At 39.3% G+C, this 25648-nt stretch overlaps 1 protein-coding gene across 5 annotated transcripts in view; it reads left to right on the plus strand.

Moving 5' to 3' along the window:
- Positions 1-25648, plus strand: part of IPCEF1 (interaction protein for cytohesin exchange factors 1) — a 73715-nt gene that overhangs the window by 24111 nt on the left and 23956 nt on the right. For 2 of the 5 annotated variants that reach the window (XM_027632423.1, XM_027632431.1), the window contains exons 2-7: positions 5211-5261; positions 10975-11011; positions 11673-11842; positions 19097-19170; positions 20809-20880; positions 23769-23830. In XM_027632423.1, the coding sequence (XP_027488224.1) occupies positions 5238-5261; positions 10975-11011; positions 11673-11842; positions 19097-19170; positions 20809-20880; positions 23769-23830 (439 nt within the window). In that variant the 5' untranslated portion in view covers positions 5211-5237. The other 3 variants (XM_027632443.1, XM_027632450.1, XM_027632436.1) reach the window with 3 other exon arrangements.

Below are 25648 nucleotides of genomic sequence, written 5' to 3' on the forward strand. Positions count from 1 at the left end.
CAGAAAAAGAAGTACAGAAAAGTGTTCATTTCTATAAGATTCAAGAAACTAGTGTCTGATGTAGTCAGATCTGCGTTTGCAGGAATAACAAATAGTCATCTCTAATGATTTATTTCTTTGTGCAGATGTTCTGGCAAAGGCTATAGGGTTTAAGAAGCAAGAATTATAGTAGATCTTGAACGCCTAGAGGCATTGAAGACTGAAGATAAGTACTGCAGCAATCATTTGCAACCAGTCATTGGGTTTTTTTTAAGTTTTATTGCAGCTCTCAGGGCCAACCAGCTTGTTATGCTACCCACCTTGGACAAGACCCGCTTTTCACACTGGTGAGGGGAAGTACCTTCTAGCAGGTGTTTCTTACTATGCTCTTTTTGCGTGGTGAAGCAGGCTTTCTTCTCTTGCTTATTGCAGACATAAGTCGAAGTAAATATGGCTGGTAGCAATTTAAAATGAGAATTAATCTGTTTAAAAGGAAACCATATCTACTGCTGAAATAGTCTAGAAGCAAGTAAGCCACTGATAATTAAACTAGATTCCAGGGCAACGTACTTCTAAGAACAACTTTTCATCATATCATTGAGCTTTCATCCTAGATGTTTTGTGGGTTTTTTTGGCCTCTCATGAGTCCATATCTGCTCTAACTCAGACATATGAGAACAGCACTGTCTCCAACACAGGAGCAGTGATTTTTGTTCCAGTTTTTCCTGGCCTTCTCCCAAACAGAGTCAGAAGTTATCTTTTTGAATTGCTTGCAGTTGAGGAAATGCATTTGAAAATAAGGTTATAACCAATGGTATTCTAAAATATAATGCATTAGATATGAAAAATGCAGTTTCTTGCTGTTAAGCCTGTGAAAAGAACCCTTTTGTCTTTTCCAAGTGTAACATTTGTTCAACAAGCTTGAATTTATCCTTGTGGCCAAAGCTGAAGGTATACTTTGACAATTATGTCTTATGACTAATCTTTAATGGACTTACTCTTTCTGATGCTAATGGTGAACCTGTAGTTTCATCTGCAATTTGGAAACACAGAGTCATGTGGACCAGGGTGGATGGGATACATTATCCACGATGGGATGGTCCATGAACTTTTGTGAAAAGTACCTTAACGTCTGTTTGTCACTGCCCTGAGGCAAAGCACAAATCTTAATATCCATCTTCCCTGGTGAGCCAGTAAGAGAGAGAAAATCTGCAGATTAGAAACTCCTGGTATAAGTTAGATAGTTGATTTAGACAGCTGATTTAGACGACTGATTAACCGGTTAAGTAATTTACTAGATCTGACTAATTAGTTGTTAATGGTAAGGTTCTGTCAGATTAAATTGATCTCTAGTAAGCCAAAGGACAATTATGAGCTTGTAATCACTCTGATTATTTTCCCCCTGCATTGTTACAAGAACCCCAGTTAGAGGTAATGCGATAATTTAGGACTATTATGTAAGGCTGTCTCCTTGCCACAGGACAGTGCTTCAAGCACTGCTATAAATTGGGGCAATGCAATTCCTAATGTCTGGTGAGATATGTGATTAAGTAATAATTGATTTTTTTGGGGAAACTTCTGTAATGCTGTCATTAGTTTCATATTGCCTGTCAATTCATTGCCCATTGAAGTGCAGATTGTTGCAGGCAGCCAAATAAACAGAAAATAAGCATAGAGGTTAAAGCTGGTGACCGGTGCGAGAAATGTAAACAGAAGGTTTAAAGCTCTTTTTCCAGGTTATCTACAGCCCTGACTTGGTGCTTGGTAAAGCAGAAATTTTCTTTTTGAGTAGTCTGTGTCAATGCCATCGGAATAGGAGCTTAGCTACACACAATTAAGGTGCTTCGGCAACACAAATAGTTTGAGTCAGGTTGCATGTCTCAAATATTTTGATCAGAAGCACGAAGGTGTATGTCCACTCTGGATGTCATCTGTTGGATGCCTGGAAGGCATGTCTGGCAGGCTTATACCACTATCATTGCATATTGATGTACTCACTGTAGCTTGTAATTGGTAAGAGACAGCATCAGGCCTTGTGGATTTTGACTTCCCCAAGAGGAATTTTACTAATGAAGTAAGATAGATTTTTGCAACTAGAATCATTGGAACCTCACTGTTTTCTTTTTTTATCTCTTTCCTTTTTTCCACCCTTTCAAATTACCTTTGATCTTTACAGAGATATTTCTACATATTTCTGAAGAGATGATGAAGTCAATTTGACTATCTATGATTGCAAGATATTTCTGGTAAGACACTTGCTGTGTTTCCACATTTGTTGCGTCAGCCATTACTCATGTACCTACTTGTTTACTAGTCTTCTTGGAAGAGCAGGAGAGAAGTGAGACTAATAAAGCTATGCACACTGATAATTTATTCAGTTGTTAAATCAAAACAAAAAAGCACTCAAAAACTTGATTTAGAAATCTTTTAGCTGAAACCACATTAGACATAATGTATTCAATTTAGATGGAAATTAAATGAGTTATATTTGGTACCTGTAAGAAAAGCCAAAGGAATGTAGGTACGGTTTACAAGCTGATAATGTAAATCCATCCCCTTTGCTTTTATCCAGTACATCCATTGTGTTTTGTCTTCCAGAAAGTGAGAAATTCAAGTCTGGTTTATTGTTTATGAAGTCCTTTGAAGTGGGAGAGGTTTTACTGTGCCTTGCTTTATTTTCTCTCTTTGGTTTGTTCTACTTCTCAATTTTAACAAATTGAACATTCATTACAGCAGACTGCAATCCTGTTGCATGTTTTCCATGTGGGTGCCTTAATCTATAGGCTGGACGGTTTTCCTTTCCTTCTGTTCCTAGAATTTATCTTGCTGCAAATGGAGGGGTTTAGAAGACAGCTAGAATCTCACACTCACCTTTGGGGGTAATACCCCACTTCAATTTCAGTGTCCACCTGAGTCAAGACAAGGATACACACGTGTGTCTCCGGTCTGTAATACAGCGCTATGAGTTCTGTGAAATGTGGTGTTCTGGCCCAAGTCTTCTCCTGCTGCAGCTACTCCAGTTAGGAATCAGGACACCCTCCTCATGGTATGAACTCAAGTGTTGTCACTTACCAACCTCTCACTGGCTTGCAAACCTCTTGAGCTCAGGTGTAGCTTTTGTGGGGTGGGAAACCTTTCTGTTGGCAAAACTGCCAGCCCTGAGCATGCTTCTGGGCTGACACAGTATGACCACCTACCGCTGCGCAGAGGGAAAGTGAGAGGCACTGCTCGTCAGGGGATGCCAACTGCAGCCTGTGTGAGGAGATTATTGGGTGTGGGGAATTATGGTTCATAGAGGCAGCCCCTACAGATTCATGATGGACCATCCAGTAAGGTGGGTATCAACTAGCTCTATTTGAGTGGCCACATTTATCCAGCTCCTTCTCCAAATTTACCTGACTGTTTAGAAAGGATATATAGTTTTTCCACTGTGCACCTGCAGTGTACAGTGTGGAGATAAACAGGTTATGCCCTTCTGAAATGTTAGTTTTGCAACAGTTGAGTATAGTTGAGTGAATATAAAAATCCTAAGGCCATTACACAGTGTAACTGGTCTCACTCAGGTTGGGTTTACTTAGGAGAAATAAATTCAGATTAAATGTTTGAGAGTTATTTCTGTAGTGAACATGTAATTTTTAAAATATCTTTCATTATACAGGGAATAATAAATTATACTCAACTATAATGAGACAGAAGTCAGTGCTTCCTTTGAAAACTGGATTCTGGCTCAAAGACTGCTTATCCAATTTCTGGAAACTAAACAAAAGTTTGAGTTAAAGTCACTGAGAAGAGATTGCTGAAATCCATTTCAGGTCCTTTGGCACAAAGCACACAGGCGGAAATGTTTCCTTGCCAGTTAACTAGCGCTTCTCCTCTTGCTCCTGGTACTGTGTTGGATTCAAAGCTGTGCAATTCCTCCCCAAACCGAAGGCACACATGAAATGAAGAAATGACAGGGAAAAGGCCACATGTCTCAATAATTACAATAATATGATCTATTATTCCCTTGCTTTCTGGCTCTGTGTTTGAGGCTCAGTGTTAATGTGCTTGTATAACGAAAGGTGTTTCCTCTGCTTGTTTATACTAGGTATGATTTCTAAACATCCTTGAAATTATTGGCCATAACATCTCTCCTCATAATGATATTACTTCAACTTGAGCCACTTATGGAAAGTACTTCTTTCTATTTTTGAACAGAAATGACAGAGAGCCAGAAAAATATGTATTTGTTTGCCTTTCTATTTTTGGTTTGAAATTGCTGGAAGCCAGTAGGTGGTTTTTTATTTTATGTAGGAAGATTTTATTTTCAAACTAAAACAAATATTATGTATGAGGAGTGGCACATAAATAATCGGTTCTAGTAAAAGGAAAAAGTTCTTGTTAGAAATTCTTCTGAAGTGTGGCTCTATTTCTGGAAATCCTTTCTTGCTTGCTTCAGCAGAGTCTTGTATCCTCTTCCATTTCCCTCAATGATTCTTTCACATGCAGAGGAGTGAGTTTTATAGGAACTTTGCTGGCACCAAAATGTTGGTATGTTTTCCTTCGTCTTGTACACTGCACCAATTCATCATCTGTCCATTCTACCAACCAAAGGAAAATTATGTAGGGAGTTGATTAGTGCTTTTGTTAACAAACTTAAATCACCTGATCTGTCACCTAAATAGATAACCACTAACTTGGTATGTCTTTGGAAAATAAACTCTAGTGTCTACTCTTGGACTACACAGATTTTGGTCTACAGGAAGGAAAATTACAATCCATTATGAGGTCTCATCCCATTCAGGAGAACCAGAAGGTTTCCTAATTTGCATTCCCAGAAAACACTGGGAATAACTCAACCAAAACAGCAATCAAAATCCTATAGATTTCTTTAAGATTAAAACCCAAAATGAACAAAAATATTTCATCCCCAATATTATTTATTCTCTCTGCATTTACCCTAAAAAACCCAACCCCATGCAACTCCAAAACCCATTGCAACCAAGTAAAAAGCAACTCCCCAGCCACATCCATGAGTTTTATTCTGTTTATCTCATAGAAGAGATTAAATAGTTTTGAGTTAGTGTTACTTACCATTTGTTGACTTCTAAATCTACAAAATCAGTTCACATAACATAGCATTATCTTTGGAAAAGTGGGTTTTTTTGGGTTGGAGGATAGAGTTGGCAAGATTTATGTTGTATGAAAATATAACACAAAGCTGAAGTACACAAAACTTTCTCTTTTTACAGCTTTTCCACTAAGCTTTGAAGCCATTCATGGAAGCTGATGGCAATGTTCTCGTAAGTATAATTGAAGTTATGTCAGAGTTATTGATCAGCTGAAGAGGTCATATCTTGGGATTGTATCCTTGTAATCATAGAGGACTATGAGCAGCGTAACAGAATAGCATATGTGAACAGCATCAATATCCAAACAAGATCTTGCTTATAGGCCAGGTCAAGTGGTGAGGTTCCCCCAGTTCTGTTCTAAGGATGAAATTAAATATGTGCCTGATGCCAGGGGTGCCCTAACTTCCAAGTCCTACCCTTCAATGGACGAGAAAACAGTAACATAAGATGCGAGCTTAGCAAAGGATTTTCTTAGCCACACATCTCTCTAGCCCCTAGAAACCTCAAGAAAAGTATAGCTCTGTAGAATATAACTGCAGATCCTACCTGCCTTTGGTGCCTTCTCAGATTCATGCACTGTGAGTTGAACTTCATGTGACATGAATCCTGGTGTCCACTGTTAGCCCAATGCCCCTGCTTTTCCTTGTAGAACCAACTTTTTTTGTTTCCTCTGAAACAGCTGCATACACCTGTTTCACCTCATTTTTTTCTCCTGGGGACTTTGCACGTTGCAAGCCCTTAACTTTCCAGGCAGATGCATCCCTTGGTGTGCTCCTTGGCTGTTCCTGGCAGCTGTCCCAGATCCAAGACACCTACAGCCTTTGACACAGCTCCCCATGATTAGGAAGGGTCAATTACCCTTTAACTGGTGGTGGGGAGGAACCTACCGTGAGTGCAGCCAACAGACCCACCAGTCTGTGCAGCAGGGCATGAAGAAGGAGCGAAATAAGGGGGGCTCAACTGAAACTGTGCTGCATTCAGGTATGGTGGTAACAGGGTAGCTTCCCCTGGTAGACATAGGAACAGCTGTCCCTCCTGGGGCAGAGGCTTCCACACAGACTGTTTTTTTTGAGGGGGTTTGCAGCCCTCCAAGTCCCAGATTACAGGAGGTGTCAGGACCTCTCCTTGAGGCCAGGAGAGATGGCCCTCTGTCTTGCGGGAGCTGTGTCATCTTGAAGGAGCTGTACTGGCAAGTGAAGGAGACAAAGGAGGAAGTGTGCAGACTGTGCACCATCACCGTAAATGAAATGGAGAGAGATAGGGTCTTCTCTGAGACAAAATATCTTGATGACCATCAGTCCCCACCTGCAACTGAGAAGTAGGCACTATCTACCCCCACTGTCAATGTAAGCAAAACTTCTGCAGAAGGGGAAGGATGGAAGTTGATTATTTCTTGTATCAAGACAAAGGCTCCTACCCCTCCTAAGAACTTGCAGCTGCAAAATATGTTGACTGCCCTCATAATTGAAGTGAAGCCAGATGTGCCTACTAGCAAAGGACCTAGTTTACCTAACTGTAAACCATGCAAGGTTACCAAAAAGAAATGGTGAGACACTGCAATGGGGGAGTCCCTGCTGTGAGAGACAGAGGCATCCCTCTGTAGGCCCTGACCAACCATGTAGAGAGGTTTGCTGCCTGGTGGGGGCCAGGATCCAGGATCTTGTGGAGAGACTGACAAAGCCCATCCAGCCCTCTGACTTCTATCCCATATTGTTATTCCATTTGAGCACAAACGATACTGCGAGTGGAAACCAGTACATGCTGGGGGCCATAGAGCTGAAAAGTAGCTTTGCAGAAAAGGACCAGGGAGTCTTGGTGAACATCATGTTGAATATGAGCCAGAAACATGCCCATGCTGCAATGAAGGCAAATGGTATCTTCGACTGCTTTAGGCAAAGTATTGCCAGCAGGTGAAGGGAGGTGATAATTTATTTTGTGCTGGTGAGGCTGCGCCTGGAATGCTCTGTCCATTTCTGGACTTCTCAGTACAAGAGAGACATGGATGTACCGGTGAGGTCCAATGAAAGGCCCCAAGGACAATTAAGGGACTGTAGCATCTACGATACAAGGGAAGTCTGAGTGAGCTGGGACTGTTATCTTGGAGAACAGGCTCAGGGGGATCTTATCAATGTGTAAATACTTGAAGGGAGGGTGTGAAGAAAAGGACATGGTGTTAATGCCAGGTTGACAGTTGGACTTGATGATCTGAAATGTCTTTTCAAACCTTAAGAATTCTATCATTCTTTTCAGTGGTGCTCAGTGACAGGACTAGAAGTGATGGGCACAAACTGAAACACAGGAGGTTTCCCCTGAACGCTTCTTTACTGTGAGGATGACTGAGCACTGTCACAGGTTGCCAAGAGAGACTGTGGAGTCTCCACCTTTGGTGATACACAAAAGGTGTCTGGACGTGGTCCTGGAAAACCAGTTGTAGGTGTGGGGTGAACTTAGATGACCTCCTGAAGTCCATTCAAGCTCAATCATATTGTGATTCTGTGGAAAAATAGGACCTCTAAACTGACAGAAGTCTTTGCTGAAGTTGTCATCTTTTCTCATGCTTTTGCTCATCACTGGAGCCTGCCTGGAACAGAAGTGGCTGTGAATAATGTGCAGTTGTACAGGTTCCTTTGTAATTGGCTCATGGGTGTATTTGCCAAGTGGAGGAGTAATGGATAGCAAGCTTGAAGTCTCTCTTGTTCTGCAGGATCACTACCCCATCCTGTTCAGCCCTCAGTAAACCCAAACCTACCAAAAAAGATTAAAACCTGTTCTCTACTGCCAGTCTTGCACAAAAAAGTATGTTTTTCAATTATTCAAGAGCTTTCTGAGAATTATTGCTCTTAGATTTCCCCTGGTAACTAGAAAAGATAGAAATAGATCTGTTGTTCTCGGTTTGTTTTCAGTTGAATCTGTGATAATGAAATAAATAATTTCCCATTTTGAGCTTTATAGAAAAACATCCACCATTGTCAGAAGCAAAAACATTAGTTTCAGATTGTTCCAGTGACTATGTCTGCCACTTACAGTACATTCATATCTAAAACAGCTGTTATGCCCCTGGTACCACTGGTTTTATTGGTAGTAACTCTGCCGTAAACAGTTTTCTCTCTGTTCTGCACTGGTAAGAATGTCTAAAAGAGTGAAACTTGAAAGTATCTCTTAATCGATATTCAACCCGGGTTCACTGAAACAAAAGATTATTAACTTTTATAAACCAGTTTTCAGAGGAGGAAAACTTTAATTTACTTCTTGAGGAAAGGTTTGCCACTGGAGACTTGCTAATGTGTTGTATTCTCGTGAAAAATTGAATCCAAACTCTGCTGGTGAGGCATTTTATGAATTTTGTGGTAGATTCATTTAAATGCAGGTTTCCTATTGGTTTGAGATGAAAATAGTTAAACAGTTAAAACTGTTTGTTTATTTCATAAAATATCTATCTGACTCCAAACACTGTGCTTTGGAGAAAGAGGTTGTTTTTATTTGTTTATAAATCAACAATATTTGGGAAGGCAATTTTGTGAATTGTGCCAGATTTTATTACTGCAGTTGGGGATAAAAGCTTTTTCTTGTGCAGAGCAAAACAGCTATTTTTTATAGGATGAAGCTGGGTTTCTGAACAACACTAAGACACATTTAAAAGTTGCTGAATTCCAGGTTTAGTATTAATTTGTTGAATATTTACTTCAGTTTTCAGGAATATTGGGAAAGACAACTAGAAGTGTATCTTAATTCAAAAATTTTCATTCAATAGTGATTTTGTTACAGATTTATTACTAATTTTATTAAGGCAAACTAAATACAGTGCTGGCTGAAGAAAATTCCCTTTCTTCCACCATTAATTTCCCAAATCTACCCAGAAAATATGAAGAAAAGTGGGTTCATCACCCCTATCCACTTGTGGCAGGATACCATCATTGCCACTGAATAATAAATGCAAATTTGTAAATTCTTTTACCCAGCCCAAGTTCTTACTAGGTAATCAGTTTTTTCCTCAGTCTGATATAAATGGGGCTCTAACAGATGATTTACATAATATGGGTATATAACTCTTTCTTGACAGGTGACCTATAGATCATGTTATTTTACTTTAGATCATCAACAAGGTTAGTGGAAAGATTGTTTTTTCCTCACTTGTGTAGAGAGAGCCACATCCTGTCTCAGGTCTTGTACAACTTTATGTTGGTTAAAGATGAAATGACCTCACTACAGTATCATGGCAAAGATGTGATGTTGCCTTTACTACTTAGTTTTTTGCAAGCAGAGCTGATTTATATTTAATTTTCTTAATATCATTTTGGGTTTCTCTAAAGGAAAGTAATTAGTTTGTGTGACCCACTGATTCCCTGAGGCCATATATTATTTCCGTGTGTCTCCTCACCAGGGTATTACTTTCTTTGGAATGACACAAAGGGTGGCCTGCACAGGATGGGGAAATAACAGAGACTCTTACAGAGCTGATGTGTTTTCTTATTTCTTTTCTTTGTGTGTTGTCATGGAGAATAGTCTGAGAGAGAAAAAGGCAGTGGTAGAATTAAAAAAAAAAAAAAAGAAAAAAAGGAAAAAAGAATATGCAATGATTAAGCAGGAGTCTGGGATTATTCATTCCTGGTAAAGATTCCCACAAGCATATTGTTCAGGTTGTCTCACATAGGTACCAAATAAACACACACAGCAATATGCATTCTGCACTGTGTGATACATACTGCAAAGATCACTGCTTAGGGAAAGTTGTAGCTCTTGTAAACACTGGCGGCAGGGATCTCTTCTATTACTATTTGCAGACAGTCTAGCTTTACTCATCTTTAATTTGCCTATGAGAAGAGCCATCAAATTTTTCAAGAATGATATGAAATGGGGTTTTGTTTTCCTGAGAAGCTGGAAAGGCAAAGGAGCTACATTAAGGATGTTCATAGCGTAGCTCTGCAGCGGATCAGGTAGCTACCAGCTTTGCATAGCAACGTTGTGGCCAGCATATTAAATCATATGTCATTTTATCCAGCATTTGTCATCCAGAGGCTTCAAAACCTTCCTAAAAATAGAAAAAGGTGAATGCTTTAGTTGCCACACTAGAGATGGAAAGGTTGAGGCAAGGAGAAGTCAAGTGCTTCATCCACAATCACACAAGTAACCAGCCTATCTGGGGAGAATTTACTCCAAAAGCCAGACCTTCCATTTTCAATGACCTCCTTTTTTGGTCTGTGGTCTTCTGTTTTAGCTTCATTTTCCATGTGTTTATGCAAGATGAAATATATAGACTGCAAATGAGTAAATATGATTCAATTTTGTTATTTTTAAACTTCCATATACGTCGTGTGATTTTTTTTTTTTGTTAAGAAATATTATGAAACTCTTACAGAGGAAAAAACACATGCTTTACACTAAATTAAAAAAAAAAAAGAAAAAAGGAAAAAAATTTTTTTTCTTTTTCAGGATTTCTTAGAATGAGCTAAATGACTATCAGTCACCGGACATGTATTTCTGTGTTTCCATGTTTGTAAATCTGACTTACGGAGCGTAATGAAGCATTAAAATGCTGGAGTTTTAACTTCTATTTTTTAACTTCAAAACGCAGAATACAATTCAGGCAAACACAGCAAAGTAGAAGCTGCCTGTGGGTGCAGAACAGGAAGCCCTAGTAGACAGACACATGTAATAGAATTATGTTTGCTCTTGCTCAACTAGATATACATCAATTTTAATTAACATATTTTATGCTTCAGCTACTAACGTCCCTTCAGCAGTGAGTGGGTTATGTGTTTCCATCCTGCATATACCACCAGCATCACCACCACGTCCTTCTCTATCTTCCCCCTCCCCTTTCTACACAAATGTTGCAACACAATCTGAAATTTCCTCTTTTCTTTCCTTCCTGCATTTCTTACAGGTTCCTTTGCGTCAGAAGGCAAAAAAGAAAAGTCAAGGTAATGAGAGATTGTTTTTTCTTTTTTCTCATGGATTCCTCTGTCATTTTCTTAGTATGTCTTATTCTATGAGAGGGTGAGGATTTTGTACTGCTACTCAGCTGGTGGAAGGCTGCTTTTTAACTCCACTGATTCTTGAACTGATTCTGAGAAAAATGACAACGGGCTGTTCCTTTGGACTAAATCCTTGTGGTATGTTAATTGAATCAAAGCTGGTAATCAGTGAGCTAGAATCAGCTGCCTGCATAGAGATACACACTAGATGTTTTCATGTACTTGGCATAATAGTTTTCTCTAGCTGACTTAAATAGGTGTATTCTTTTCAGTGCAGCTGTGTGAAGGAAAATATATGCATGCTTCTCTTAAAAGGATCAAAGGATGTATTTTTAATTTACAACATCTTGTGTATCTTACAATTAATTAGTGTCTGCATTATCTATAGCTTACTATTTTGTTTCTGAACATCAGCATGCCTTTCAAAAGAATGTGTGTTACTGCCACAGCCATTATAAAACTGAATGACTTCTAAGTATATTTTAAGATATGCTTGGACGATTTTCTGAGATTGCTAAGTAAGGTTGACATCTTTAATTGGCAGCAACATCTTTCCTGGTAATGCACTTTTAAGAAAGCAGAGCACTGTGTATTTTTAATGGTACAGGATTCTTTATAATGAGCCGACGGAGGATATCGTGCAAAGAGCTGGGACAGGCCGATTGCCAAGGATGGCTCTACAAAAAGAAGGAAAAAGGAGCTTTCATTGGCAACAAATGGAAAAAGTTCTGGTGTGTGCTGAAGGAGTCATCACTGTATTGGTACAGCAGTCAGCTGGTGAGTACAGTGTACATCCAGCTCCGGGTGCCAGACAAACAGCATCTGCTGGGACTGAGACAAGGGCAGCTGCGGTTACAGTATAGATGCACCCTGGAGTTGTACAAATAATGGGGTTCATTTCTCAGTCCTGACATTTCTTGTGATCTGGGAAGTGTATATGTGAATGTGACATATGCAGAAAACTGCTTTTTCTAGTTCAGCAAGTACTTGTGAAATGTTAAATTGCTGTCTGTTCTGCTCTGTAAAAAGCTGTTCTTTGAAGTCACTCGTGGTCTTTGAATTTGGGAAAGATTTTCCTGGGTTGAGCAGTTTGCAGACACTTGCTATCAAGATTCAAAACAAGAATTCTTCTTCACTTCCGATAAATTTAATTTTCAGAAGTGTCTCTCCTGTTTTTCTCTCTGTCCCCTTCGACATGGAGATTATTCTGTTTATTTGTCTGATTGGTTTCTCTTTTTTCTTCTTTTTTTTCTCTTTTCCTTTCTTAATTTTTTTCTTTTTTCATTCTTCTTTTTTTTTTTTCTTTCTTTTTTCATTTCAAGTGCTAGAGTATAGCTGGCTTTAGTTCAGGCTGGTTCGACTGGGCAGAGAGGATGTCTTGCCCATTCTAGGAGGATTCAGACAGAATTATTCCCTTCTCTTTGCTCTCTTGTACTGCTACCTCTGAAAAGCTCCTATCACAATCAAATGATGAAGTGGCAGAGTCCAGAACTAGGTTATGCAGAGGATTAAGGGATGCCAACAAAAACATAGGTTGAAACTCAGCAGCTTCAGTGTGGAATTGTGGATGGACATCAGGTTCCCTAAATACAAATGAGCTTCTTTGGAAATCAGCATTTCCCAGGCCCAGCAAAAGATGAAAGTTTAAAGAAACCCTTATTAATTCTTAGAGCATTTAAAAAAAATCAAAGGCTATCTGGATTGTTTCCACTTGTTTATTTCTGTTGCAGTAATCCCCATTAAAAATCTTGCTAACTGCTTCAGGGAACAAATAAAATAGTTTAAGTCATTAAAAAAATTCCCATACCCTAAAAAAAAAGCTTAACTCATGTGCAGAGTATTCCACATTCTCCCTTTAGTTGTGGGTATAGTGTTATTGTTTTTTGTGGGTTTCTTTAGGGTGGTTTTTGTTTGTTTGATTGATTTATTTAATTTTTTGTTTGTTTATTTTAATCAGAATAAAAATTTTGACTGGTACTTAAAGATGATATTAGCTATTCCTTTCTGGGGACAAGTGAAAGCAACTCTGCTGGTCTTGGGCTGTTGTTTTTTTATGATGTTGTGGTAGTCTGATATAGATTTCCTTCAGGACTAAATGAAATACATGCATGAGAGAAAGGAAAGGAATAGGAAAATTAGTAAAGAAAAAAATATTTAAAAGCCCTTTTTTCCCCCAATGCTTACAATATCTTTGCTTGAAAGACATGACCTGGTAGATATACTCCCCAGCAGCATTAATACCTTGCAAACACTTATTAATATCAGCTGTTAGAAATCTGTGTACTTCTGGGCAAGCAGTTTTGAGAAAGGTGAGCTGGCTGGCTGATGTGTCCTTTAGACATGGGAAGTATCAGAAAGGAGTAATTCTGAGGAGTAATCAAGCTGGGAGGAAATATAAAAAGGCACAACCAGGCAAAGTTTGCCTTCTGGGAAGAGAAGGGTGGTGGGGGAGAGGTGCAAAGCCCTCCACTTCCTTCGGTTGTCGTGGCCTGGCTAAATGCTGCTCTTGGGATCCAGAGAAACCATGATCATGATGGTCCCAGTGGTCTAGACAGCACTCATCCTGCAGTTCATGCCTTTCTGACTGTCACTGATTGCCCCCAAATGAATAAGTGTCAGCCTCATTCCAATTTATTTTATTTGCTCCGAAGAGCTCATATAGCTTCAAAATACTGTTGGCTTGTGTCAGTCTTGAGAGTTCTCACCTATAACAGCTGTTCCTTTAACATGCTAGCTGGTAGTGCCTTTTTGCTTTCAACTTCTGCCAACTCTCACATGCTATTTTGTGTTGAAAACTCCAGGTTTCTTTGGACAACTTACAGTGCAGCCTCTATGTAACCAGATTCAGGCAATGTTTGCAGAATGTCAGTAACTACAGGGTTTGGAAAGGACAGAAGGTGTCCTTTGCTAAGACCCGCTTTCTTAAATTTGTGAGACCAGAGACATGCTCAGAGATCTGAGATCAATTAGACCTGATGCATTTTCACAAATGTTTTCACCTCTAGACTGATGAAGGAGACATAGCAGTGACACTTGCTTTCTTGATATTTCTTTTAAGTCTCTGGCCTGGTAATAATACTACCTCTCTGTCACTGTCTTCAGTAAAGTTAATTCTCAGGTCCAGTGGGTCATACAAGATGGCAATCTAAAGTTTGGAGTTCTGTTGAAAGAGGAGTCCTGCTTACCGCGTGTCTGAGGCTTCCTGTTATTGGCCCTCTTACAGAGGCTGAAGCAAAAGGTGGTGGTGAAAGAGTGGAGATGAGGTTGAAGGAACCATGGCACACTGTTTGCCTGTAGATCTGCCTGACCAGTTTTGTTCTTGTGAGAAACAAGTGTGTTTTGTTTGTGGCTATGTGAAAACCAATCACTGGTAACTGTAGCATAGCAACAGGGTGCTGGACCTATTTTTCTAATGGAGAAGAGGAAAATAGGGAGTGGGTGGAATTTGTACAGGAACGTGCATCATCCTGGATTTGGGTAGATATCCTTAGCTGACATCATGTTCGTGGTGAAGTCTGTCTTCAGGTGCCTCTGAAGCTCTAGATGTTTCTGTTACTCTGGTTTAATTTGCGTTCAAGCTACTCTGGTTCTGGGTCTTTCACATGAGACAGATAGGGGGATGCGATATAGGACACTCATGACATTTGCATGATATTTTCTTCAATTTATTTTGTGAATGCCACAGCTTGAAAAGGAAAAAATAATAAAATTCTGAGACAGATCAGCAATAGCAGATCAGACACCCTGAGAGTCAAGCTTCTCCTTCATTGAAAGCAAACTAGAGAACACAGACAAATCCATATAAGCCTTTGATGAACTAGCTGAGGTACTGCAAGCAGTGAAGTTAGGGCCCAATGGTCCCCAACACCCTTCCTCTTTCTATAAAATATGAGGCAGGTAAACTTCTGTTTGCAGCATGGATGCACGCATAATCTCAGGAGGGAAGCTGTTTGAACTAAGAGGAAACAGGAGGGTTGGCTTTGCAATGGTAACACAGAAAATGTCAGAAAATGGATCTGAGCAGTCAGACCTTCTGGGTGCGTACAGGAACACCAGACTCCTTATACAACTGCTTTTCATTAGTGTTTGATTCCTTTTTTTGAGCACTGCTGTCTGTAGGCAGCTGCCTTGAAGACAAGCGTTTAAAGAGGACAGTGTGAGATCCTGTCTAATACTTTAGCAATTTCAGTTCTCATACTGAAACCCCAGAGGGAATCAGTACTCCTATAGGAAGAGAGGGGTGGTGGGGGGGGTGAGAATCATCACATGCAAACCCAGGTTCCCAGCTCTTTGTGCTTGTTTAACTGTGTTGGATAGTATTGGCTGGAATGGGACAAAAGACTAAATTCCTCTCTCTGGTGGGTCTTTAGGATAGCTTGACTGGTTTTCCAAGTACAGCTGAAATAGAGTTTTGCAGAATGCGTTAAAGATGGTTGTCATGGGGATTACGCTGAAAAAAAAAAAGATATAAAATTAAAGGGTTGCAGGCTGTGATCTACTGTCACTATTTATCTTTGTGTTTGGTTGTGGGTTTTTTCCGATTTACTGCATTCAAATTGGTCCTCACTCTGGCAGCTTTTCTGGAAGCTGTATAATTGCAATCTTTTAAAACAAAAATCTTTTACCTCTGAGTTGTAGCTGCCGCTCAAATGGGCGAGAAAAAGTCATTGATGTCGGCTGACTGTGCCGAGAGCTTTGGGGACCTCTGGTCCAGTATCTTACACAAATTATTCACAGTTCTGTGGGTTACCTCATTCATGTACTTGGCAGAGAGAAAAAAGACTGAAAAGGGTTGAGGACTGAAATGATCCTCCAACATCTACAAGGTATTCTGTTGGCAGTGCTGAAACACTGATGAAGCGATGAGGAGCACCCTGATTTGCAGACCGGAGCTGTTCCACAATAACAAGATATTTCATGTTACAGCACTATTTTTAAAAATCTTTCCGTAACATTACGCTCACTTTAAATGTGGCTCCTAGAGCCACAACATTTAGATAACATATTGAGGCAAGCTGAAAAAGACATTAGCCTTTTTCATTGGATTCATGCATTATGTTTCATAAATAAATTCTTTTTGGACTGCAAAGCTTTTTCTGTGAAAAAATGGTTACTTTTTTTTGGCCCCAAGCATTTGCAGAGACTGTTGTTATTACTGAAATTATTTTTCTACAACTTACTGTAGCAAAAGTACAGATTTTTGTGTTAGGCTAGCCTTCATAAAAACCAGAAGAGATAAAAGCTTATTCTTTTAAACAACTTGATCAAGTAGAAAACAGGTTGAGGTTCTTTTTATCTGAGTTTTTTAGGGCTATTTTACAGCTTTGCATCAGAATCTCAAGGATGCTTGAGTGAAATGTGTGAGTTAAACAATAGCATGCTAAAGTCATGTTAAAGATAACATTTTGGAGAAAAGAAAGCATTTATGATTTCTATACACTTTTAATGTCTTAAAATTATTTTTTCCCCCAAGAATGACTGAAAAGATGACTTCCACATGTTCTGTTCCTACGGTTTATTTGGAATTCTATTTACTGACTATAATAACACTCATAAGGTTTTAATGTTGTGATTTCCATTTTTTCCCTCAATTTTTTTCCTGATAATTATGGAACTACATACCCATCAAATTCCTCTTATCTGTTACACAGATGGCATGTTTGAGATGTGTACAAGTAGTGCATTAAAAAGTTCACACCATTATCCTCTTCATTTATAACACGTAAGAAAGGCCAACCTGCCCCAGACCCAAGTCACCCACTCACCCACCTGATGGCTTATCCAGCTCAGGCCACTGATTTACTGCTGTGCGTGTGAGAAGGTACCTGAGTGTATTCCTTCACACAGGGTCTTGTTCTTAAACTGGGTTTATTGATTCATACTGCAGAGAAACAACTGGCATTGTACAAATTTTTCATCCAGCAATGCATGCAATAGTGACTTTGACACCTCAGGGACTGCTTTTTTGAGATTGGTCTCTGGTGTTCTTAGAGTAGTCTTGGGAATGAAACAGGATTTTCAGTTTTCTTGCTCACCCAATCCAGTAAGTGACCAGTCTTTCTGGTAGAGAAATGCAGGTAATACATTCTCTATCTTTAGTACAATGTAGCCCATGAATAGAACTCCTTCTTTACTCACTTCTACTGATTGGCTGATCCCTATATACTTAGTATACTATGAATCTGGAATGGTAATACTTGCTTATGGTCTAAGTGATTGACATACACATTATGGAAAAAAAAAAGAAAAAGAAGACTTTTACAAAATCTTGTCAGGTATTTTTTGTTATTTTATCTCAATGAGTTTAGTCTCATGAAATGCCAACCTGTGGAACGTAAACAAAAGCTCCTTAAGCCAGCCTCGAACTGAGTTTTACAGATACAAATACAACCAGAGAGAGTTAAAAGCCCACAATAGCAAATAAGTACTTTTTTATACAAACATTGCAAAATCAAGGTATTTTCAGCCCAGATGCGGGAAAACGTCATTATTTCTCCTATACCTAAAGAAAATAACAAAAAGCCCTTCCACTGCTGCTTTTTTTTTTTCTATGTGTATATGTGTGTGTGTCGTGGAGCAGAAACTCGTGATGATGCAAAAAATATAGACCTCTCCTCTGAATGTTTAATACATGTAAATGACAGGAATGATGGTTATGCCATGGTTTATTGTATACCAAAGAACAGATATGCAGAGCTGCGGGGAAGCCACCCACTGAAATATCCATTCTGTATCTGTATTTACATTCTTGGAGGTTCATACTTCCAAGAATTAAAGCTCAAAGACTTGTCTTGACGAACATCCTTTTATAGTCACATCATATTAATGCATAATGAGACTTGAGATACTGTCAGTCATCTTCATTTATCCTCTGCCTTCGTAATTGTTGTGTATATTTTACCTGCTTTAGCTCAGTGTACATTTTCAGAATCTTAATGTACCTAGGGATAGTGGCTGGGAGCAGCAAAAATGTGATTTAGGAATGAACATTTTCTATGTCTTGGAAAGTACATTTTTTCCTGACATTCCATGCTAGAGACTTTTGTCTACATTATATATTGGTCATCTTAGGAAGAGTCCTAGTCTCATTGCAGATGACCAGGTGTATGTAATTAGACGACGTAAAGGAAGATGTTTCCACTTCAGATGTTTCGGTTTCAGGCAGCAAGAACAGGAATTTGAGGCTTACTGGTCACCTCAGTTTTGCTGGAGCGACTCTCTAACAGAGGGTCCTGGTGACCTAGAACAGAGATGTCACTCCTCAGTAAACCTTCTTGCATCCAGAAAGGACTAACTGGATATAAACAGTGTACTGTAAATATCTGCCTGGTTTTTGTTACCTCTTGTACCATGCCGGAAAATTTCTGAGGGGAGTGATAGCTGGGTGGCCAAAGCCACCTGTGGCTGGATTACAGTGTTTAACAACAGAGCTCAGCTGTGTGGGATCATCCCCTTGCACTGTTTCACCTTGTGGGTGGGGTGGGAGTAACCTGTATTGCCTCTGCCTTGCTCATGTATAGACATATGTAGGTGATCCTGTAAAATGGTCCATGCTACAATTACGCAGGGGACACCCTCCTCCGTTTCTGCTTAGAATCATTTTGGGTCACTTCTGAATTGTATTTTTCAGCTATACATGGATCATTATATGTGGTGCTGTTACACATCTGTGTAACACACATACATGCTTCATCGTGGAACAAACTCTCCTTTATGACTGTATGTAATATCAAGACCTGAAAGGACGATATAACCCTTATTCGTCCTTATTAATCAACAAAACCTATGCTCACACTCTGCCACTTGCACAAACAAGAGTGGTGGCTTTCTAGCATCCAGGGTTTGCACAAATATAGATCACAGAGGAATATTTCTTTGGTTTTGATCTGTCCCCATGGTGATGAGCATGTATTTTTACAGTACAAAAAGCTGTCAAAAACAAGAACTTGCATGCTAAATATTATTCAGCATTGGAGTTTGCTAGCTTGCTAATTGGTTGATGGGGTGATATTTAATTTTTTTTTTTTGAAGGCTGAAAAAGCAGAAGGATTTATCAGACTTCCAGACTTCAGTGTGGATCGAGCAATAGAATGCAAAAAAAAGCAGTAAGTTTATCTCTTGTTCCCAGTTTTGCATGATTTTCACAACATTGCAAGGAATGAATCTCAGTAGTCTTTGACAACAAAGCTGTGGGGAGTTCTTTTGTGTTGTATAAACAATGAGATATTAATTGAGCTACTGAAAGGAAACCATATTGCAAAAATATTTTTGAAAGATCTCTGCCAGATGTGCTTTGCTAGAACTACAAATAAAAAAAAAATAGATCAGTGTGCCAAATGCTTTTTTTTCCTCCTTCTTTTCGTACAGTGATTATGTAGTCTGTCTCAGATAGGTCCTCTTAGTTGAGGAGGTCAGCAGTGGTGCAAGTAGTGCCATTTCCCTCCAAGCTGAGACTGTTCTTTAGACTTCTGTGGTGCAACTGAGCTTGAGCTATATTGAAGCCTTTGGTTGTGGGGAATAAAACCTTTGTTTAGCAGGGTACATATTTGAAAACATTGTTTCCAAACTCCCTATGCAGCACTGACTTCCAGCTGCTTCTGAGCACACTTCAAAGGTTTGGAAGGGTGTTGCTGTTGTTCAAAGTTATAAAGCTCAGCGTGATTTTTGTTGTATCTCCCTCAAGAGAAAGCCTTCATTCTTCTGTTCGGGTCTCATGCTGCAATTAGCTGTAGGTGTTCTTGAGGTTAACTGTGGGCTGGACTCCTCCAAGGAAAGGGGGCAGCTATTTTGAATATGGGGCACTCCATTTTGTTTTCTCAGAGGAAAGGTTGAGTCATATAGTACAGAACCACAAGAAAATGTCTTTCACTTCGGTGGCAGTTGGCTGGGAGGGAAATGTTCTCATCACTTGTTTGGATAAGTTAGGAAAACCAGTACTGCTGGGTCAGCTAGGGCCCAGCCAACTATGTGTGTGTGCTTCCATGGGACAATAGCCGAATGAGGTACAGAAGAGGGAAGATACACAGTCTCAGGATTGGACACTATGTTTTAGGTAAAAAAAGGCACTGAAAACTCTTAGTGGTGGATATTCAACTAAAGCATAGTTTGGGGCTGAGACCAACAGATTAACTATTGGAGGTAGCCAGGGGACTAACTCTATTTTGTTTGCTTCACACCTGCCATCTATTTGCCTCTTTGGTCCCCCCTAAAACTTGTCTTGGAAAAGTCATTGAAGAGTCAGTCACTGTTCGCCAACTGTGCACCACTTGTGACTTTACTGTGTCACATGTCCCTTCCCGCAGCCATTAGTTTTCCATGCTGTGGGGTCTTAGCCTGATCAATCACTCATGGAAGCTGTTCAATGCCTTGGATCACTGCTGGTACTTCCTCTGAATTTTTTCAGGTTTACTTTAATTTTAGAGCTGGAGGCAGCAAAATTGCACAGAGTATTTGAGGTTTGGGAATGCAACAGAATTATGTAATGAAACAATGGAAGTCTTTTTTTATTCTTTATTCCTTCTTTTTTAGTTCCTGTGGTTTATACTCTCTGAATAATGTGTGGCCAAGGAAGTGAGCTAAAAATAGATTAGAGTTTTAAGGGCAGAGCTATATGGATGGACAAGTTAATCTGGACTAATACAGTGGAATGAATATATATTTTAAATAATTCATTCAGCTATTATTTTTTCTTTCTTATATAAACTAGTTTTCTTTTTATCTCTTATATTTTTCTTTTCCTAAAGTGCTATTAAGATCAGCCACCCACAGATCAAGACATTTTATTTTGCGGCAGAAAATGTTCTGGAAATGAACACGTAAGTAGGAGTGACTGGTCATGTTTCTTCCTGTCTTATGCATGAGAACACCCTTTGAAAGTTCGTTCTTTCACTGTCAAGTGGTTATTGACAAAGCTATTTGGGGAATTACTGAGTCTGGTTTGTTTTCTGGTCACTGAATGGAAGGAAACTGAAGAAATTTGTTCCCTAATGATGCTTGAAATCAGAATCATATAATTAACCCAATTTTGATACTAATCTTCCCAACATTTGCTGGTAAAATTCCTTTCTGATAGAGAGGTGCTAAGATTTGATAGTAAGTTCATAACCTTGGGAGAAGTGAGGGCTTAATATAGTTTTGTCCCAGAAGTGAACCAGGACTAGAATATAACAGTGTCTGCTTTCGGAGTAGTGCGAAACTGTTGCAGTTGAACAACCCTCGTGACAGATCAGAAATTTACTTTCCAGAAATGCCCAGCAGAAGAACAACCAGATAGTTATTCTGTTAATGCAAGAAGTAAAAATGGATATGAATACTGCCATTTTGGAAGTCACAGAGCTATCAGAAAGATATTATTTTATACTGTTCCAATTTTGACTGATTCAGATATATCTCATATCTTCTTTGTCTTTTTTACTTCAGATTGCAGTCTGTTCACAATGTTATTGCATTAAATGGCCAAATACTGGACACAAAGTGGTACAATTTAAATAGGAAGGGAGATCCTATGGTAGACAGCTCAGGATTTTAATCATGGCTCTGCTGGTGATCCTTGTGAGATTCTTCATAGGTCATTGATTATTCTTTCCCTCTATAAATAGGAGACCTCATGCATATTTACTACAGTAGAAAAGGAGAGAGTTTGAGAGAATGCGTGTGACCTCCTAAAAGGCCTACAGATTCAGAAATGTACAATACTACAGTAGTGTATGTGCATAGATATAAATAAATCTGTACTCTATAGATGTATGCAGGTTAATATAGAAGGAAAGAATGCATTGCCCTTTGAAACTTGGAGAAGAATGGAGCATTCTGGTGGGGAGATAACCATCCATTTCTGTATTCCTGCATTTCCTACCAGAGCTCCTGAATGGAGTGACAGTTCTTGAGGCAGATAGGGTGAGGATGACTGAGAATGAGGGACTGCTGGACAGGAGTCTTTCTATAGAGAGAGTAACCCTGGTTGAGAGCTAAGAGATGGAAGGATGTTTGCAGAAGGAAAATTAGAGCTAATGGAGGACATTAGTGAGTGTTAACAGCCAGTTTGTAGCCCAGCTGGAAATTCTCATGTGAGACATGTTTAGTCTCATGGGAGTCAGTGATTGAAACCTACGCAGGTGTCCCAGCTCTTATACCCCCAGAACGACTTTCTTCAAACTCCACTTTTTGTGTAAATTTTGTTTTGGCTTAGAACTATTTCACCTAGTGTTAAAGCAGCTTGCACTATGCTGCACTAATTTCTCACCATTGCAACTGATGATGTTTTCCTTTGCAAAGTATAAAATACATGCATTTAATACATAAAGTACACACATACTCATGCATATGTCAAAACAGACTAAAAGACATCTGTTCTCTTGGCTCCAGTCCTGCAAATGCATATGTGAGTGGCTCCACTGAACTCACTGGAGCGTTTGTGTGTGTTGAGTTATTGGCATGCATCAATGCTTGATGGATCATGACCTTTTGTAACTCTTCATGCATGTATCTATATATGCATATACCTACATGTATATCTATTAAATCAACAGTGGATTTATTAATACAATCATGTGCTTCATTAATTTAGCATATATTTGCTATTGTAATGCACACATGAAAAGTAAAGGCATGCTGACTAGCTGCATGCATTTAGCTGGCCAGTTGTACATAGTTATTAGTGACTTCTCTTCCGTTGTCATTAATGAAATCCTAGAATTTTTTTAGCAAATCTTGTCTTTTGTTAAGGTGGGTTTTCATTTAAAAAATCATTCTGTTATGATTAGCTGTCAGAAAAGAGTCAATAAAACACTCTTACAGAAATGACTTTTTCTGAATTGTTATGTGGCTCTATTGTTCATACTGCAGTCTAAAACTGTAGTTACTTTGACACTGATCTTGCTAGCAAATTTCCTATAGCTTTATTAGAACCAAGATAAAACAAAATGTGTTTGGGTTCCCCCCCCCCCCCCCCAGTAATTCCTGTCCCTCATACATTCCCTATTCAGGCTTGAGTTTTAATCTGAAAGGCTTGAGCTTTTTCAGCCGTTAGTTTCTTAAAACCTGGATAGATCTGAATGATATATAGACAAAAACAGTACACAGAAAGTATATCCAGGGGATGTTTCTAGCTCTAGAAAAATGCAGCCACCTAGGAAGAGAAATTTAAAAAAAGCATAACTAGTACCTTAAAGCAACACAGGAAGTAAGACTTACTAAACCTGAAAGGACATAGGAAGTTGAAGAACACAGAATATTATGGTCAAAAAGTCTGGTTTTAAATGACTCAGATTCTTAGATGGTGCTTCAATAGCTTTGGCCAGGCCATCTGACATCATCTTCTATGGCTCCCATGCCTTTGCTTCATCTGAGGTGAAAGGTGACACCTCAATTGCTGGACTAAATCACTGACATGGTGATAAAGCACAAATACTTTTCCTTTAGCTTCCACAAATGCAACTCCTTGGTCATCAGTAGTGCTTTTTTTCCAGGATCAGGGAAAGAAGATGCCCAAGGCAATTCATCCTGCTCACCACAGGGAATATTAGTATTCAGGTAACTGGTGTCTTTCTAGAAAAGGATCTAAGAAATAGAAAATTTGACATTCAGTCTTCAGACTAATGAAAATAGATGTGGTGATGTAGAACACATCTGAAAGGAGCAAAACTCTGTCTGTCTGAGGAGCATGCAAGTACCCCTGACTATATTCCCTCTGTTTCAAACACAGGTGGCTAAGTAAGCTGGGGATGGCTGTGGACCCTCAGGCACCAAATGGGAAGAATGAGGAAGGTATGCTCCTAACTGGTTTCAGTGTGTAACTACATTGTGTTCTTCACAGTTTTTGTTTGACCAAATTTTTGTCAGCTATTTTCTTTCTTTTAAACTGTCATCTTGAGTCTGTCTGCTGTCTGAGCTCAGAGAAACCGCAGTGACTTGGCACAGAGTAATCACAAAAAAAGAAAAAATGGTGAGAAACAGTCTGACTGAGGGAGACACTCTGTGATCTTGTGAGAAGTGTATAACTACTTTCTGGCAGTTTGCTGGCTTGCTAAGCCTACCAAGTGTGAAGAGAAACAGCTGTGCTGCTCTGGGTTTTGAGCTGGTGACTTGTATTACAGGAGCTGTGCAACAGCATAGGAGCTTGCAGGCTTGGGAACAACTGTAGACTCATCCCTAACGTCTCGTCCATTCCTGGACATTTCAACAAGAGCAATGTAGGGGAACAAGGGGGTGGTAGCACTATTCTGAAGCCTACAATTTCCTTCAGAGCCAGGCCCAGGAGTTCATCAGGAAATGAGTAACTTCAAAAGTTCCCAAGAAATTTATTTACTGCCTTAATTTGCACATTGGCCTAATAGAACTCTTTGACGGGAGTATACCTGTGCTGAAATCAGAAATCTGGGCAGAGGACAAAGCAAATCACCTGTCAGAGCAGTTGGAAAAGCTGCTCATGGGGACACATGTGCTGGGAGTGGATTTAGAAAGAGAAGTGTTTGGGTAGTATTATGTTACCAAACCAGGGATGGACTCTAACATAAAGAATATGTGTCATTATTTGGGCTTTTGACCCTCCATTTTTAGAGTATTGGTACTCAATGCCCTTTTTAGAACTGTTCAGGTTGTGAAGGACCTGTCATTATGAAGAAAAAGCTGGGTTTTGCAGTAGTATGAACACTTGGGTGATGCAGCCTGTTTTGTCTAAGCACTGAAATGTTCCTCTTTATGTCCCTTCTGCTTTTTCCCAGAATTCAAGATTGTGATTTATGCCCATGCTTGGGACATGTAATTCCATTATTGATTAGTTTGATCTGGCTTTGTTTATACTCTGGCTCCATTTATACTGTACCGTTAAAGGAGTTTTGAGGCTGGTAAACACAGATACCACTGATTCAGCATGTCTCATCAATTTATTTTTTTTCAGTTCATGGTTGTTTCTTTTCAGGAAACTTGTTAGTTCCTACACTGTCTAATTCCTCCTAAATGCCTGTGTCCTCTTTGAGCCCAGTTTTGTATCAAATCAGTTTAGGATAAAGGGCTATATTCAGTATTAGGCTGTGTAGCAAGAACTGCAAGGTAATTGTACTCAGTGAGGAAGAATGCAAATATGTTGTCCATGTTTTCACAAAGGAAGGGTTTGATGGAAAATGAGGATGGTCAAAATTTTATATATGAAAACAATTTTTTTAAGCTTCAAAATTTGTAGTATTGGCTGAATTGAGAATTATAAAACAATATAAAATTAGTCAGTCCACTAATTTTAATTAAAAAAATGTGACCAAAAGATACAAAATAATCCACTCCATAACCTCTGCAGCTAGTTGTCTGATTACCCTTCAATAACATTACATAGCCAAGAATTCTTCAGCTTTTAAACCTAGTGGCCCATCTCCCCTTCAGAAAAAGGTCTTCTGATTCTGGTGTCAAATACCTCCTTGTCTTTTCATGCATTTTTTGTCACAGGTGATCAAGCAGCTGTCTTGAGTGTGGGTGCAGCCCCCACTGATGTGCTTGGGTGGATGTGCCCTTGCAGAGGCATTGCTGCACTTCAGAAAAACGCTGTCAGTACCCACAGTCACTTCTGTTCCTGCTGATCTGTTTTTCCCCTCT

This window comes from Corapipo altera, unplaced genomic scaffold (genome assembly GCF_003945725.1).
Source record: "Corapipo altera isolate COAL_440 unplaced genomic scaffold, ASM394572v1 2b, whole genome shotgun sequence".
NCBI lineage: Eukaryota > Metazoa > Chordata > Aves > Passeriformes > Pipridae > Corapipo > Corapipo altera.